The following is a 16348-nucleotide window of genomic DNA, read 5'->3' as shown; positions in this document are numbered from 1 at the left end:
TATGTATATTCTGTATTCTATACTATATCTTAGTCTATGCTGCTCTGACATTACTCGTCCATATATTTATTTGTATATTCTTAATTCCATTGCTTTACTTAGATTTGTGTGTATTGGGTATATGTTGCGAAATTGTTAGATATTACTTGTTAGATATACTGCACTGTCAGAGCTAGAAACACAAGCACTTCGCTAAACACGTGTATGTGACCAATAAAATTTGAAGTACGTCAGATAAAAAGTCCTTACAGGCCTGATGGAAACAGAACAATTTTGGGTAAATTATCCAAACGTCAATAAAACACACTAGACAAGGTGGAATCTTCTTGTGTCGGTAAAACGAATTATGCGAGAAATGTCAGTGGAAACGCTTTTATGCGCAAATATTGATACAATAACCATCATATCGAAGTAAACTTGGAGTCACGCGATGACGTGTGGTCCTCCCACACGCTGTTCATTAAACTACAGATGAAATAAATTATATAGACTTCACAGGGTGGTGAAAGTGTAAGATAATTAGCTTGATGCTACTTTCCAATAAATATCTAGGGTCTTATTCTGGTGACAATTTATGCTTGGCTGCTGTTTGAAAAAATTAAATAAAAACAACTTCTCGCACTTTTGTCCATATAATCTTAGCATGTAGGCTATATGTGCACACATGCCAATACCAAAGTGGGCACACTCGCTATATACAGCAAAGTCTAATTTAGTGACAAACCATCAGTAGAGTTGAAAATGTGATGAAACACATTTAACTTGCTTTTTGTTTTGGGTACATAGTAATCTAACCGCAAAATGCATTTTTATTTGCACTGCATCATCACGCACAGCTTTTTGTTTTGGGTACATGGGAATATAACCACAAAATGCATTTTTATTTGCACTGCATCATCATGCACAGCCTTTTATTTGCAACAAGTCAATTGGATGGAAACATCTCTGGTGGGAAATTGCACATAATGTTTTTATGCAGATTTAAGAATATTTGCATGAAAATCTGTCGCCAATTGGATGGAAACCTAGCTAACGGTGTACATTTTCTTGAGGGTAGAAGTATAGGTCCAGACAGTTGACGTTCTCAGGATTGTACCCCCCCCCGAATGTCAAGGGTCAGTGAGCACAGTTATCAGTTTGATAACGAGGGACGGTTTGAAATAATTATTTTGTGGCGTGGACCTAGTCCTGGGGGTACAGAAGAAACAAAATCCTACTTAACCCATAAAACTGACAGTTTGTTTCTTATGCCTACACTGACCTGTTGTGGTTTCTAACAGGTCAGCAGCTCATTACAGTATCATTCACACAAACAGGTAAGGGGTTTGGGGTTTGGGGTGGGGGGTGTGGGTTTGTGTTGTATAAAAAAAACAGGAAATGAGTAAAGATGGCAAAACCCCTCTTAGTACTCGTCTGCCTGGGTCTCCATCTTGTAGCCGTTCTCGTTGGAAACATAGCCCTCCCCCGACTGCACCGACTCCTGGTCCATCAACCCATCCTGGCTGTTCTCCTCTGGCTTGGGTGGCGCGTCGCCCTCCTCCCCGTTACCCACGTCATCCTGCTTGGCCGAGGGGAGCAGGAGAGAGCCATGCCGGTCCTCCCTGCGCTCCCCGCCACCCCGCTCCCTGTCTCTCTTATGCTCCCTGTCTTTCTCCCTATCCCCCCTGTGCCTCTCCCGGTCCCTATCGCGGTCCTTGTCCCTGTGGCTGCGCCTCCGGTCACGGTCCCGCTCCCTCCCGCCGCGCTCCTCTCCCACCTCTCCCCCTTCCTCACCCACACTAGGCTCTTCAGGCATCCTCTCTCCTCCCTCCCCCATCATACCTTCTCCTAGCCCCATGCCCTCATCCCCCTCGCCACCCTTGCCTCTCTCCCGGTCTCGCTTGCGCTCTCGGCTGCGGCTCCTCTTCTTCCTTTCGCCCTTGTCTCTGCTCCTCTCCCTGCTACGACTGTCTCCCCCTGGCCCTCCTCCCCCCCGCTCCCTCTCTCGGTCTCTCCTCCTGCTACCCCCTACGCTCTCCTCTCCGGGCACTGCCAGGCCCAGACCCCTGTCACCCCTCTCCCTCTCTCTGGAGCGGGAGCTGCGCCTGCGTCTTTCCCGGGACCGGGACCTCCGTCTCTCGCCACCGCGCTCTTTCTCCCCCCCCCGTTCGCGTTCACGGCTGCGCTCTCTGCGCTCCCCTCTGGGCTCAGGTCCACGTTCGCGCTCTCGTTCCCTGAGGTGAAGAGAAGGGCAAAAATAAGTCAACTGTCAAACCTCTACAGAAAATATCAAGTCAGTCAAACCACAAAATGTCCAATCCCAAATCTACCACTAGCCCATACCCTCTAGACTTGCATAGATCTAAAATAATTGGATATGGTAGTAAATCCATCTTGCTGTCAGATTATTTCCCCCATAAATTGCTACATCTATCCAATTATTTCAGGTCTAATGGGTAGGGCCTATTTGGAATAGGGTGACAACCCTCCCTTAGTAGACCACCCCAAGGGCCCAGTGTAGTTACTCACCCTCCAATTGGGGGGTGGTCATCGTAACGTGAGGCGTCATCTCTTCCAGAGTGCTTGATGTTGACGTCAGCCCCGCCTCTCCTCGTCCCACCAAGACCACCACCTGGTTGGAGACAGAAAACAGGGCTCATTGTGATGCATTCATTTCCTGTCTATGATTTATGTATTTAAACTGACAAATAAAATATTTTAAAGGATTCATAACCGGCAAATGCCAATTTGAAGAGAATCAGCTGTTCCAAAACATTCAGTGAATTCAGTGTTAAGATTTTAAAAAGGCATGACTGTAGTATGGATAATTATGCAGTCACAGAGATAATGTTCAGTTCCTCACCTAGCCTGCGGGGCTGCCATCCCTTCACAGTGCGGCCTCTCTCCACATCCACCAGCACTCTCTTCCCGTCGATCTTCTTCCCGTCTGCATGCTTGTAGGCGGCTGGAGGGGGAGGGGGGGGGTGATGAAAGAAAAAGGTAGAGAAGGATAAGTTGGAGCTCTGCCATTTCAAAAAGGTAAAGATAACAAAGAGTGCATGCATATACTGACCAGGAGCAGGTGAGGTAGTGTGGAGCTGCTCTCTGGGCAGACAGACCATGTAGTAGTAGACCCTTTTCCCACCACTAAATGCAGCATTTACCTGCACATCTTTCTTTTTTTTTTGAAGATGTACCACCGTTTAAGTATTTTGTTGTGAAACACTTTATTTCCGTAAATCAATTTTGAAACGCTAAAGAGGGATAGAATAAGAAATCCATTCTAGCTGCAAATTACAAGTGAGCCGGTATAGTAGATAAAAGTTGACCAAAAACTGTCTTCCAAAATGTTCAAACAATTCAAATTCAAACAAAACATTGAAGTCAGGCCTATATGATTGCTCTGTGTCATGTATGGTTTCTGTGGAGCACCAGAGACCGAAAATCATTTAAATCTTACTTAGGTCAAGTAGTGACCACATTAGTTGAAGAGGGTCAACCTCTTACTGTTGCATGGCTCATTTAACCTTGAAGCTAAAAGGTTAGTGTTTATACCCGGGGTACCAAGCAGTTGACAGTACTTTGATGTGGAGTGCGTTTGAGAGCCCATCACTTGAAATAAATCAGATGACAATAATTAAATATCCAAATTGATGAGAATTGCATTTGTGCATGTTCACAGTTGTCACATTTACAACCTCTTACCCAGAAGGAACAGTGAATAGGAGTCACCCCCATGGGCCAGACAGACACCCACTTCACTTACAAAAGCACGTCTAACCACTTATAGGTGGAATTGGGGATTTTCTACCAGTAGCTAGGATTCCATCCAATTGCCGTCAGATTTTAATGCAAATATTCAAAAATCTGCATAAAGAAAATGTGAAGAGTACTTTTTCCGCTTAAGTTGTCATGTATTGAATTTTAAAAAATTAAAACGCTTTTTCAACTACCGACGGTTGTCACAAATACTGTTGCATTTAATATCAAATGTGCCTACGCTGGTCTTGGCACATGCGCGCTAGCCAACAGCTCGGGTAGGCTAGTCTACACAAGAAAATGGATAAGAGAGAATATTTTGACAAACGGCAGTCAAGTATCGATCATCATGTCACCAATATAAGACCCTCGATATTTATTGGAAAGAAGAATAAAGCTCATCATCGTGCACTTTCACCACCCTGTGAATTTCATCTTCCATATATTTTATCTGTAGCCTAATAGTGGGAGAACCACACACCATATCGTCGCTTGACTCCAAGTTTACTTCGATAAGATGCTAATTATTTCAATATTTGCACATAAAGGCATTTTCACCGCCATTTCGCACATAATTAAATTTTACAGACACAGAAACGCTGACGCTTTGAACACACCGACTGCGCCATTGCGTTTTGGTACACCAGAAGCACATTAATTTCCAATGGAACGCTGCATTTGCCTTGCAGCATTGCGTTGCAGATGCAGTTGCAGTGCGATCTGTGTGGTGCATACATTGGAATTATCAAACGTATGCGTCAAACTGTATGCGTAAACGAGTTGACAGAAATGGTAGCAGAAGGTGAATGTTTTCCTTTTGTTGCACACATATCTAGATTATGCTGCATACTATTTTGCGCAACGACAGTCGGTGTGTTCAAAGCGTAACACCTTAAGACACGTCCTGCGACAGCCGTCGTCACTGGCACAACCACACACCACTCCTGTGTTCTTACCCCAACCCCTTCCCGGTTCAGTGAGAAATAAAATACCAGTGACACATTGGTTTGAGTTTCTGAATATTTACTCTGATTGCCAGAATACACAGCCTTGTATGGTAATGCTGCTTATTACACCAACATCTTCTTACCCAATACATGTTGTGCTTCAGACTCTAGTGCGGCTAGTGTACATTTGGTTGCCTTACATACAACCTCTGACCTGCTTGTAATACTTGTCTGGAGGGGGAGATATAGGGGAGGGGGGCATCGCGATATGAGCAAATGTGTCATGAGTTAAATGTGACCATGTGCACATACCTTAGTTGGGGCTTTATGGGCTGCTGTGTTTGTTTTTCCACCAACTATCTTACCACCGCCTGGACACGAGCGCAGTGTCGAACTTAGAACCTTCCGGAGCATAGGGCTTCCAGTTGCCAGTCAACATGGCAGTCTCCTGCTTCTGCCAGATTTAACACCAGTCTGCAACTTCTGATTCAAACTCAGAACACACACAAATATATATACTCCCTTGGCCCAGACAGTCTTGGGATCAGTCTCTTATGACCGAAGAATTCGGCGAGATCCACGATGACCCATCCTGGCCTCTACACTGGTGGAAGACGATCCAATGGGAAACGGCACAGAGGTCTCTTTTCCTCTTTATATCCAATCAGAGGGCCTTACCAGAACCACTCGCTTAACCATTCAAAAGGCCTTACCAGAACCCCTCGCTTTTATAGCCAATCAGAGGGCCTTACCAGAACCCCCTCTAAAGCACAGCAAATTATCACTGTACTTTCATGACACCTCACAGGTGTATACTACCAAGGGGCCTTACCACAACCCCTCACTAACCTAACCAATCCGGGTTTGTCTTACCACAAACCATAACCTTCAACCAATCAGAGATGACTTCACTCAAAAAGGGGGGTTGCCTTACCTCAACCCCCAAAACGACTTGAATACAAGGCCTAAATACAATCTTACTATACAAGCACACATATGGTGCATATCAAAAGGTTCTTTTAAGAAACAGAAAGGTATGCATCTAGAGAAAATGAGAAGTGTTTGGTGTAGGCTAGAATAAAATGTAGGCTAGTTCCAGTGGTGACATGTTTCCTCCCTAGACTGGTTCTATTAGCTGTATACACCTGATCCTTAATATCAGCTGTGGTAAAGAAGATCTGGGGGTGAGATGACTGCCATGTCTGAATGAACTATCGCTATGCTCTTGTTGGCATCTGCTCTTGCCTAGTTATATAGTAGGGGCAAAGCTACATGTGCATAATTATGTGCCTTGCTGTAAAAGTGGTTAGAGTCCCGTGGTAAGCCTATTCCATTAAAGCCAGCTCGACGCACACAAGAAAGGACCTTAACTTACAATGCTAGGGGATTTTGTCTTGGGCATGTGATCTTTTTGACGCAACGTTATGCAAAAGATTGTCCTTTTCTTAATGATTATGCAAGAGACAACTTGCTAAAATGCTGTTGTTTCAGACAACTAAAATAATCCAAATAGTAAAAGCTTAGGCCAATATGTAAAAGTGCTAAAAGGGATACATCGGAGGTGGCTTTAACACAAAAGGAAAACTCACAGGGCACCCATTAACTGACTAATGGCCTGGGGGTGCGTTCAATGGTCAAAGCACCAGCTCTGTCTTACCAATGTCAATATTGTTCAGGCAACATTTAAGCAGCTTCAAAAATGTGCTTTGCCCATTGAACGTAGCTCCTCTTCCCTAAATAGGAGGGTGGAGGGTGGAAAGAAAGCTTACCCATCATACAAACCCATCATACCAACCATATACTGAGCTGTGGTAGTAGGGTGTAGATGTATCATAACCATCATCATCTGCAAGCCAGCTCTGGCCAATAGCCATCACAGATAGGCGGCTGCAGTGGCAATGAGAACAACAAAACAGTTAATACACTACAGAGCCAGCATAGACATCCCCTCACAAGTCAACCCTCACCTGAGTCACATCATACCAAGGGTGGGCGACCCTGGTCCTGGGGAACACTATTCCCTGCCTGTTCATTGCACCCTGGATGCATGACCCCAAGTGTTCCAGCAATGAAATCAGTGGCCACGTTCCAGGCAAGCTACATTGCAGTCGCGCTGTGCAGATACCTGCCTCGTCACCAACTAGCAGTCAAGCATCAGATTCTTATTTTATATGATTTGGTTTTCTGATATGTAAAACACCTTCCCAGGTGTTGCGAGATCTGGCAAGTGACTACAATGTAGTCGGCCTGGAAGGTGGCCAGTAAGCAGCAATCTTAGTGAGCAACCGATTTACACCTGGAACACCCGTCTGCATGATCATTGAAATAAATTAAATCAAATGAGAAAAATACCAGCGGGCATGGTAGCTCGCCAGGACCAGGGTTGAGGACCACTGATATGAGCTGATAGAAATGGCCTAGTGTCACACAAAAGCACAGAGATGAGGGTACCCAAGTTAACCAGACAAGTTAGGGGGCACTAGCCTGTTGGTGACTGTAGCTTACAGTTGGTGGTCCAACCAGGAAACCCACCTGTTCCACAGATGACTTAGCACTCCTAACTATTACAGGCCTAACCTACAGCAAGCAAAGGCATTCAAGGTGACCAAAAGAACAAGGCTTAGTTGTTTGTGCATACAAAACATAGGCCAAACCTTCCCACCCCTCCCACCGCCACATAGGAGAAGTGCCATGGCTGGACTAACTGCACTCACTCAGACAAGTGCAGTACAGAAACCCTTTCACAGCCGTATTTGAGTTAGTCAAGAGATCATCATGCACCACAAACACGACAAACATCACACAACCCTCACGCAGCACCTTGTTTCCCCTAATTAATAACATTTCGCCATTCTAAACTCAAAGTTTTGAAAATAAAAAGGATGGATGGATTTTGGAGACCCTTGTGTTCAGACTTGTATCTTTAACTTGTGTGGACTGTGGGTTCATATTTTTAAACCCCTTGCCAGTAGGCTTGGGTGGTATACGTATACCAGGGTTTTTGGAAAAAGCCACAGGATGGTTTGTCAATACCGTCAGAAACTATTTATTTGAAGTTGTATTAATCGATTTGAATATTTGTAGCTACGTAAGTAGATACCTGCAGTCAACTTGTGCAATATTTTAGGAGATAAAGAACATTGCGTTCATTTCACCAGTCACATTATTATGAAGCTTACGGTAGTCCCCAGTCACGTGGTGTTTGTTTACAAGCAAACTACGAGACCGGAGCCTTGTGAGTCACTCACTGTTGTGCTACATGCAACAGGTGATCTAATTACAGTATGGTAAGTCTAAATGTTAAGTCTAAAATGTGCTAACTGTTCTGCAGTTTTGCGTTGGGTTTGCTAATTTAGTAGCTAGTTAGCTATCTAGCTAAGTGGTTAGTTTCTTCCAAAATCAAGCATTCACTTGGTAAAAGCAGAGAATCCCCTCCTGGATCAAGAGCCTTGCTGGCTAATATTGGTTTTGTGCATGCAGCAAACTGTGTAGCATTTGAGTTACTTGTATAGTTTAGGTCAGAAACTGTACAAAATGTTCGCAATGTGGTCATTAGCATTTTCTATGGCATTTTACATGTACTTGTTAGCATTGCTAACCTTCAGATTACAGAGTATGAGTGGGGTTTGAAAACAGCGCCCCTTGTGTTCAGTACCGGTTATTACCGAATATCCCTGTATGGCACAAGGTTGGTATGAAGGTATGACAATCTGGATACCGCCCAAGCCTACTTGCTAGCTAGTTCTCCTTCTCTCACCATTGTGCCAATCCAAACCATACTCTGCTGGCTTGGATACTTTCTCTTCACCATGTCCTCGCAGCGTAATCAGGCCAGCGCAGTACAGCACGGTGTGGCTCAGCAGTGTGAAAATTTTATTTTTATTTTTGGCAGATATTAAGAGTTGGCCTAGGACTATGGATAAATGTGACACCATCGTCCATCATGGCCCTTCAATGGGAAAATCACACCAAGGACAGCATAAGCTGCTAGTGCAGTACAGAAAATAACCACATTTTAAAAACAGAGCCTAGTCAGTTTGCTCCTTAAAAAAAGGTGCTACTCAGTCAAGAGGGTTCCTCCTACACTAGGCAAGAGTATAAGGTGCTGATGTTAATTAATAGTCAGCAACACCAACTGCTACAACTTGTAAAGCTATAGTGAAATTACAACAATTTTTGTAAGCTCCCAAAATTGATCTGGTGCATTTCTTTCGGTACCTTCTTGTTCATGTCTCGCTCACACGAATCCTTCAACAAATACTATCCCACCTACGTACCCTCCCAGCATGCAGACTCCCATTTGAGATAAGGTGGGTTATGAGGGGGTTGGTCTCTCGTGGTACTCACAGTGCATGTCTCTCTCGTGCTCGTACTCTATGAAGGCGTATCCTCTGGGCTTCCCTGACCGCTTGTTGTAGACGATGTAAATCTGGAAGAGAGAGCGACTATAATAACGCTAGCTGCACAAGCTGGGGGGGGGAAGCAGAGGACCAACTGCCAAAAATGGACAATAAGGACCCAAAAGATGGTTTAGGAGACCAAGACAACGTACCCTTTTGATGGGGCCGTAGACCTCAAACTCACGGCGAAGCTTGGATTCTGTTGTGTCATAATTCTGCAGCAATGATATCACAGTTAACATCTATCCATCAGAACTTGGCAGGAAAACTCTTTACAAATAAAATGTTATTTGTCACATGTACGAAATACAACAGGTGTACACTTCACTGGCAGTTTGGTCTTAGAATTGTCTTCAGAAAACACTTCTGGGCTACATACCATCCGATAGAAAATATAAGACATGCTTCAAGAAGTGGATGCTTGGTTTTCATTTTATTGTGGTGTACGTGTGCTTCATTTGTTATTATTCACTACCCGGTTTTAGTCTGTGGCCAAGACAGGATGGAAGAGAAGGTAAAGATGCCATGGGACATGGAAGGCAGCCTGTATAATACACACTTACCACGCGAGCCACAAACAGGGTCTTGAAGGCATCCCCCTGAGCATTGGGGTCATTGTGTGGATCCCCTGGAAGAAGGCAGAACCAAATATAACAACCTGACCAACTTTCAGTAAATCCTATGAAATGTCACAAAAGCTCATCCATGTCAACTTACAGAGCTTCAGTTCTGTCTCCACAACCGTCTGCCGCCTCTCGATCTTCTCCCTCCTCTGTAAAACAGAAACGAGTTAGCTAGGCCCCTCACTCAATCCACAAATGGTTACTGTACATGTAAATTAAAGCCATGTACTAGTACACCATACTGAAGATTTCCACTTATCCAATCTTATTCAGATATGCACTGAAGGTTTCAGAGACTAAAAGTGAAAAGAAATGGCCACAAGGGGGAATGACCCCTCTTCCAATTGTCTCACCTTTCTCTCCAACCTCTCATCACGAGTTTCTGCCCTAGTAGGGGGAGGGGCATCTCTGGGGTCCTATCAAAACAGTCCAAAAGTTAGGCTAATAAAAAGGTAGAGGGCCAAAGGCATTCAATCAAATAATATACCAAATAGCCAAATATCCATCTCATTCATGAAGAGTAATTGTACAAGGGCTAGGTAGGTACCTCAAAGTGCCTGATGAAGGGAGCAATGCCACAGTATGGCTGGTTGTGGTGTTTCTCATGGGGCAGCTTCTCCAACTGCGTCAGAAATGGTATGGGGTCCCGCGGCGCAAATAGGGCCAGCAGGTTGGGGGGTAAAAACTGGGTCATCTTTCACCTGTAGCGAGAAAGAGATTTAGTTTACAAACTACATAGTTACTGATAATATGCAGACAGAGTTGCATCAGTGTTGCCATTAGGCAGTGTGGACAGAGCCACAAAGGCTTGGAAGAACATCGTGATAACCATGTGCAGCTCAATTTCTGCTGCAAAGCTACCTAAATTACTTCCACGTAGCTAGCAAGGTAAGGTAACATCTTATTTTCATGTGTGGAACAAGCTTTGAAGCTAGTGTGTAAGAGAATTGATCAATGTTGCCAAACAATGCTCAATCTTCCCTTACCTGGAGGCTTCAAGTTAAATGAAGGCTGGAAAGTCACAAGTTAACTCGTCAACATTTACAAGGATAGCTAGCTAGCTGGAATAGTGAATGTTTTAGGTTGATTACTGGTTATATACACATACCACACAAAGAAATATAAAAACGCAACAATTTCAAAGCCTTCATTGAGTTACAGTTCATAAGCAAATCAGTCAATTGAAATAAATGCATTAAGCCCTAATCTATGGATTTCACGACCAGGAATACAGATGCATCTGTTGGTCAGAGATACAAAAAAATAAAATTGAGGCGTGGATCAGAAAACCAGTCAGTATCTGGTGTGACCGCCATTTGCCTCATGCAGCACGACATTTCCTTTGCATGGAGTTGATCAGGCTGTTGATTGTGGCCTGTGGAATGTTGTCCCACTCTTCAATGGCTGTGCGAAGTTGCTGGATATCAGCGGGAACTGGAACACTCCACCGTACACGTCGATCCAGCGCATCCCAACATGCTCAATGGGTGGCATGCCTGGTGAGTATGCAGGCCATGGAAGAACTGGGACATTTTCAGCTTCCAGGAACTGAGTACAGATCCTTGCAACATGGGGCAGTGCATTACGCCGAAAAATGAGGAGATGGCGGCAAATGAATGGCACAACAATGGGCCTCAGGATCTCGTCACGGAATCGCTGTGCATTCAAATTGCCATCGATGAAATGCAATTGTGTCAGTTCTCCGTAGCTAAATGCCTGCCGATACCATAAACCCACCACCACTGTGCACTCGGTTCACAGCGTTGACGTCAGAAAACTGCTCCCCCACACACGCTGTCTGCCATCTGCCCGGTACAGTTGAAACTGGGATTAATCTGTGATGGGCACACTTCTCCAGCATTACGACGCCGAACTGCAGTCAGGTCAAGACCCTGGTGAGGAAATTATTCGGTTGTGCAAACCCACAGTTTCTTCAGCTGTCCGGGTGGCTGGTCTCGGACAATCCAGCAAGTGAAGAAGTCAGATGTGGAGAACCTGGGCTGGCATGGTTACACGCGGTCTGCGGTTGTGAGACCAGTTGGACGTATTGCCAAATTCTCTTAAAACGATGGAGGCAGCTTATGGTAGAGAAATTAACATTCAATCTCTGGAAACCACTCTGTTAGACATTCCTGCAGTCAACATGCCAATTGCAAGCTCAAAACTTGGAGACATGTGGCATTATGTTGTGTAAAAAAACTGCACATTTTGTCCCTAGCACAAGGTGCAACTGTGTTATGATCATCCTGTTTAATCAGCTTCTTGATATGCCAGACCTGTCAGGTGGAGGATTATCTTGCCAAAAGAGAAATTATTACTAGCAGGGACGTAAACAAATGTGCACAAATTAGAAAATAGCTTTTTGTGCATATGGAACATTTCTGGGATCTTTTATTTCAGCTCATGAAACATGGGACCAACACTTTACATGTTGCGTATATTTGTTCAGTATAGTTAGCAGCCAACTAAATGCAACTCCACAATTTACTATCGAGTTGAGCTGTGACTAGTGTGGGTGGACTGAAGCGCCAACATCACATAAAATGAAGTTATCAAAAACCACCAATTTCAGCACCCAAAGAATAGCCCACAATTACGGTCTGAGGAGGAAGCGGACCAGGTGTGATGACAAGAAAGCGTAAGAATGCTGCCAAGATCACCTTCGAGTACACACACGGTGCCGTCGGAAAGTATTCAGACCCCTGACATTCTCCACATTTGTTACGTTACAGCCTTAATCTAAAATGGATTAAATTGTTGTTGTTGTTGTTTTTTTTTTACGCACAATACCCCAGAATGACAGGTTTCTAGATTTTGTGTGTGCACATTTAGAAATAGAAACCCCCCGGAAATATCACATTTATTTAAGTATTCAAACTCTTTACTCAGTACTTTGTTGAAGCACCTTTGGCAGCGATTACAGCTTCTAGTCTTACTGGGTATGACGCTACAAGTGTGGCACACCTGTTTTTGGGGAGTTTCTCCCATTCTTCTCTGCAGATCCGGGTCTTTCCAGAGATGTTCGATCGGGTTCAAGTCCGGGCTCTGGCTGGGCCACTCAAGGACATTCAGAGACTTGTCCCGAAGCAACTCTTGCATTGTCTTGGCGGTGTGCTTAGGGTCGTTGTCCTGTTGGAAGGTGAACATTTGCCCCAGTCTGGCTCTGGAGCAGGTTTTCATCAAGGATCTCCCTGTATTTGCTCCGTTCATCTTTCCCTCGATCCTGACTAGTCTCCCAGTCCCTGCCACTGAAAAACATCCCCACAGCATGATGCTGCCACCACCATGCTTCACTGGGGATGGTGCCAGGTTTCCTCCAGACGTGATTAATGGCATTCAAGCCAAAGAGTTCAATCAGACCAGATAATCTTGTTTCTCGTGGTCTGAGAATCTTTATGTGCCTTTTGGCAAACTCCAAGTGGGCTGTCATGTGCCTTTTACTGAGGAGTTGCTTCCTAAAGGCCTGATTGGTGGAGTGATGCAGAGATGGTTGTCCTTCTGGAAGGTTATCCCATCTCCACAGAGGAACTCTGTCAGAGTGACCATCAGGTTCTTAGTCACCTCCCTGACCAAGGCCCTTCTCCCCTGATCGCTCAGTTTGGCTGGCGGACAGCTCTAGGAAGAGTATTGGCCACTGTGTTCTTTTGGACCTTCAATGCTGCAGACATTTTTTGGTACCCTTCCCCAGACCTGTGTCTGAACACAATCCTGTCTCGGAGCTCTACGGACAACTTCTTTGACCTCATGGCTTGGTATTTGCTCTAACTTGCACTGTCAACTGTGGGACCTTATATAGATAGGTGTTTGCCTTTCCAAATCATGTCCAATCAATAGAATGTACCACAGGTGGACTCCAATGAAGTTGTAGAAACATCAAGGATGATCAATGGAAACAGGATGCACCCGAGCTCAATTTTGAGTCTCATAGCAAAGGGTCTGAATACTTAAGGTATACGTTTTTAAATTCTAAATTAGCACCCTGTTTTCGCTTCGTCGTTATGGGGTATTGTGTGTAGATTGCTGAGAAATAAATAATATTTTAGAATAACGCTGTAACGTAACAAAATGTGGAAAAGGAGGCCTTTCTACGGACTCTGAAAAACACCAAAAGAAAGATGCCCAGGGTCCCTGCTCATCTGCGTGAACGTGCCTTAGGCATGCTGCAAGGAGGCATGCAGTTGTGGCCAGGGCAATAAATTGCAATGTCCGTACTGTGAGACGCCTAAGACAGCGATACAGGGAGACAGGACGGACAGCTGATCGTCCTCGCAGTGGCAAACCACGTGTAACAACACCTGCACAGGATCGGTACATCACACCTGCGGGACAGGTACAGGATGGCAACAACAACTGCCCGAGTTACACCAGGAACGCACAATCCCTCCATCAGTGCTCAGACTGTGCTCAATAGGCTGAGAGAGGCTGGACTGAGGGCTTGTAGGCCTGTTGTAAGGCAGGTCCTCACCAGACATCACCGGCAACAACGTCGCCTATGGGCACAAATCCACCGTTGCTGGACCAAACAGTACTGGCAAAAAGTGCTCTTCACTGACGAGTCGCGGTTTTGTCTCACCAGGGGTGATGGTCGGATTTGCGTTTATCGTCGAAGGAATGAGCGTTACACCGAGGCCTGTACTCTGGAACGGGATTGATTTGGAGATGGTCTGTGGCAGTGTGTCACAGCATCATCGGACAGATCTTGTTTTCATTGCAGCCAATCTCAACGCTGTGCGTTACAGGGAAGACATCCTCCTCCCTCACATGGTACCCTTCCTGCAGGCTCATCCTGACATGACCCTCCAGCATAACAATGCCACCAGCCATACTGCTCATTCTGGGCGTGATTTCCTGCAAGACAGGAATGTCTGTTCTGCCATGGCCAGCAAAGAGCCTGGATCTCAATTCCATTGTCCAGGAACTTGCAGGTGCCTTGGTGGAATTGTGGGGTAAAATCTCACAGCATGAACTGGCAAATCTGGTGCAGTCCATGAGGAGGAGATGAACTGCAGTACTTAATGCAGCTGGTGGCCACACCAGATACTGACTTACTTTTGATTTTGACCCCCCCCCCACCCCTCCTCCTTTGTTAAGGAACACATTATTCAATTTTTGTTAGTCACATGTATGTGGAACTTGTTCAGTTTATGTCTTAGTTGTTGAATCTTGTTATGTTCATACAAATATTTACACGTTAAGTTTGCTGAAAATAAACGCAGTTGACAGTGAGAGAACGTTTCTTTTTTTGCTGAATTTAGTTAGCGACGCCGTGTGAAAGCTTGCTAGTTAGCTAGCACACAGTGTCGCCCCCGCGTACCGGAGACAACCGTGCCCGACAGGCGAGGGCGATGACTCTCCCCGCCACCCACTAGCACAAGCCCCCACCTCCCGTGTACCAAAGTCCTCCTTAGGGTTAAACTAGTACACAGTGTCCTTTACTCCCGCCTGCCGAACACCTACCCTCGCCGTTAAATGAACGGCAGGAAAACATGTTTCAAGCAGACCTCTTTACCAGTGTACGGCTAGCTAGCTACCGTGGTCACCACCGCCCCTTCTGTGAGTTTTATCTGCTGTTGGCGTCCAACGTTATTGTTCATTAATTCCACCTACTGTACTGGAGCGCCCCCACCTCCCGCAACTTGAAAATTGACCAATAAAAGTATAGGTGTTCCTGCAGATGTAGGAATGCCCATTTGCAGGAACGCCCCGAATTGCGGGCCACAATTGCACTGTTGAAGAAAAAACAAGTCACAAAATGTCATAATATACGCACGAACTGTTCCGAACTGTTTCAGATGAGAATCATGACGACGCCTTTAGAACTAGTTGTCTGGCTTCCGACTAGACATCACTGTGGTGGGCTAACTGAGGCTAACGTTAGCTAACAACGCAGTCAAACAATGGACCCACCTGGCTAACGTTAGTTAGTCAATCCACCAAAGCTTTACGCTAATTAATTGCAGTATGACGAGATATCTAAAACGAAATATGGTGCAAATATGGTACAGTATAACAGCTAGATTTTAGTTAACGTTACATATTCCAGTTTAGTTATCTAGCAAACCGCTAACCACTATCCAGCGTAGGCCTCGTGCCTCAACTCAGACTCAGGGGCACTACACATTTCTGTCCCACTCACCTCAACTCTTCATTCAATCCCTTTAAAACTCCGAGAGCCCAAATCAGGCAACGTGGAATAAGAGCGTGCACTCTCCTTGTTCAAAGCAAGTTGTTTTCCCACAGATGAATATACTTCAGCCAAAGTGAAAGATAAAGTGGCTTCAGCTTGGTTAGCTTCTCGCCAGGAGAAAAAAAGATTTTGTCCTCAACTTAAAATGGCGGGACGCTGTAAATGGACGACACTGTCGCGACAGTTCCTCTAGTGTTTCACGACACGTCAGGCTAATTTACTTGAGACCTTGGTTTCCACAGAGAGGAAGGAGGAAGCCCAACTCGGAGGAAAATCTGTCTCTTTCCAGCAGGTGGCGTTTTTTCGTTGTTTCGCCAATCAAACAAGGAGTTTTTGTATGGAGGTAAATGCAAATAGCCATTTGATGAATTGTTCAGCAGTTTCATGGCTTGGGGGTAGAAGCTGTTAAGGAGCCTTTTGGACCGAGACTTGGCATTCCGGTACCGCTTGCCG

At 45.1% G+C, this 16348-nt stretch overlaps 1 protein-coding gene and 1 pseudogene across 1 annotated transcript; both read right to left on the bottom strand.

Moving 5' to 3' along the window:
* Positions 1–877: 877 nt before the first annotated feature.
* Positions 878–16067, bottom strand: LOC123491234 (U1 small nuclear ribonucleoprotein 70 kDa-like). The gene is made up of 10 exons (XM_045221389.1): positions 15845–16067; positions 10256–10409; positions 10062–10124; positions 9803–9857; positions 9649–9713; positions 9238–9300; positions 9033–9114; positions 2843–2944; positions 2509–2611; positions 878–2213 (listed from the first exon to the last, which is right to left on the bottom strand). Exons 2-10 carry the CDS (start codon positions 10400–10402, stop codon positions 1403–1405), a joined length of 1491 nt encoding a protein of 496 aa, XP_045077324.1. The 5' UTR covers positions 10403–10409; positions 15845–16067; the 3' UTR covers positions 878–1402.
* On the bottom strand, positions 10467–10545 carry LOC123491342 (annotated as a pseudogene).
* Positions 16068–16348: the final 281 nt, after the last annotated feature.

Source organism: Coregonus clupeaformis, chromosome 7, assembly GCF_020615455.1.
Source record: "Coregonus clupeaformis isolate EN_2021a chromosome 7, ASM2061545v1, whole genome shotgun sequence".
Classification (NCBI taxonomy): Eukaryota; Metazoa; Chordata; class Actinopteri; order Salmoniformes; family Salmonidae; genus Coregonus; species Coregonus clupeaformis.
Note: the sequence above shows the minus strand (reverse complement) of the source record. Positions and strands in the feature narration are given on the sequence as shown.

Bases quoted from the DNA above. Each gene is read 5' to 3' on its own strand.
- LOC123491234 (XM_045221389.1), bottom strand. From the start codon at position 10,402: ATGACCCAGTTTTTACCCCCCAACCTGCTGGCCCTATTTGCGCCGCGG. The intron at 2,945-9,032 runs GTGAGTACCACG...CTCCCCCTCCAG, and splicing joins GCACGAGAGAGACATGCACT to CCGCCTACAAGCATGCAGAC. The intron at 2,612-2,842 runs GTGAGGAACTGA...GTCTCCAACCAG, and splicing joins ATGGCAGCCCCGCAGGCTAG to GTGGTGGTCTTGGTGGGACG.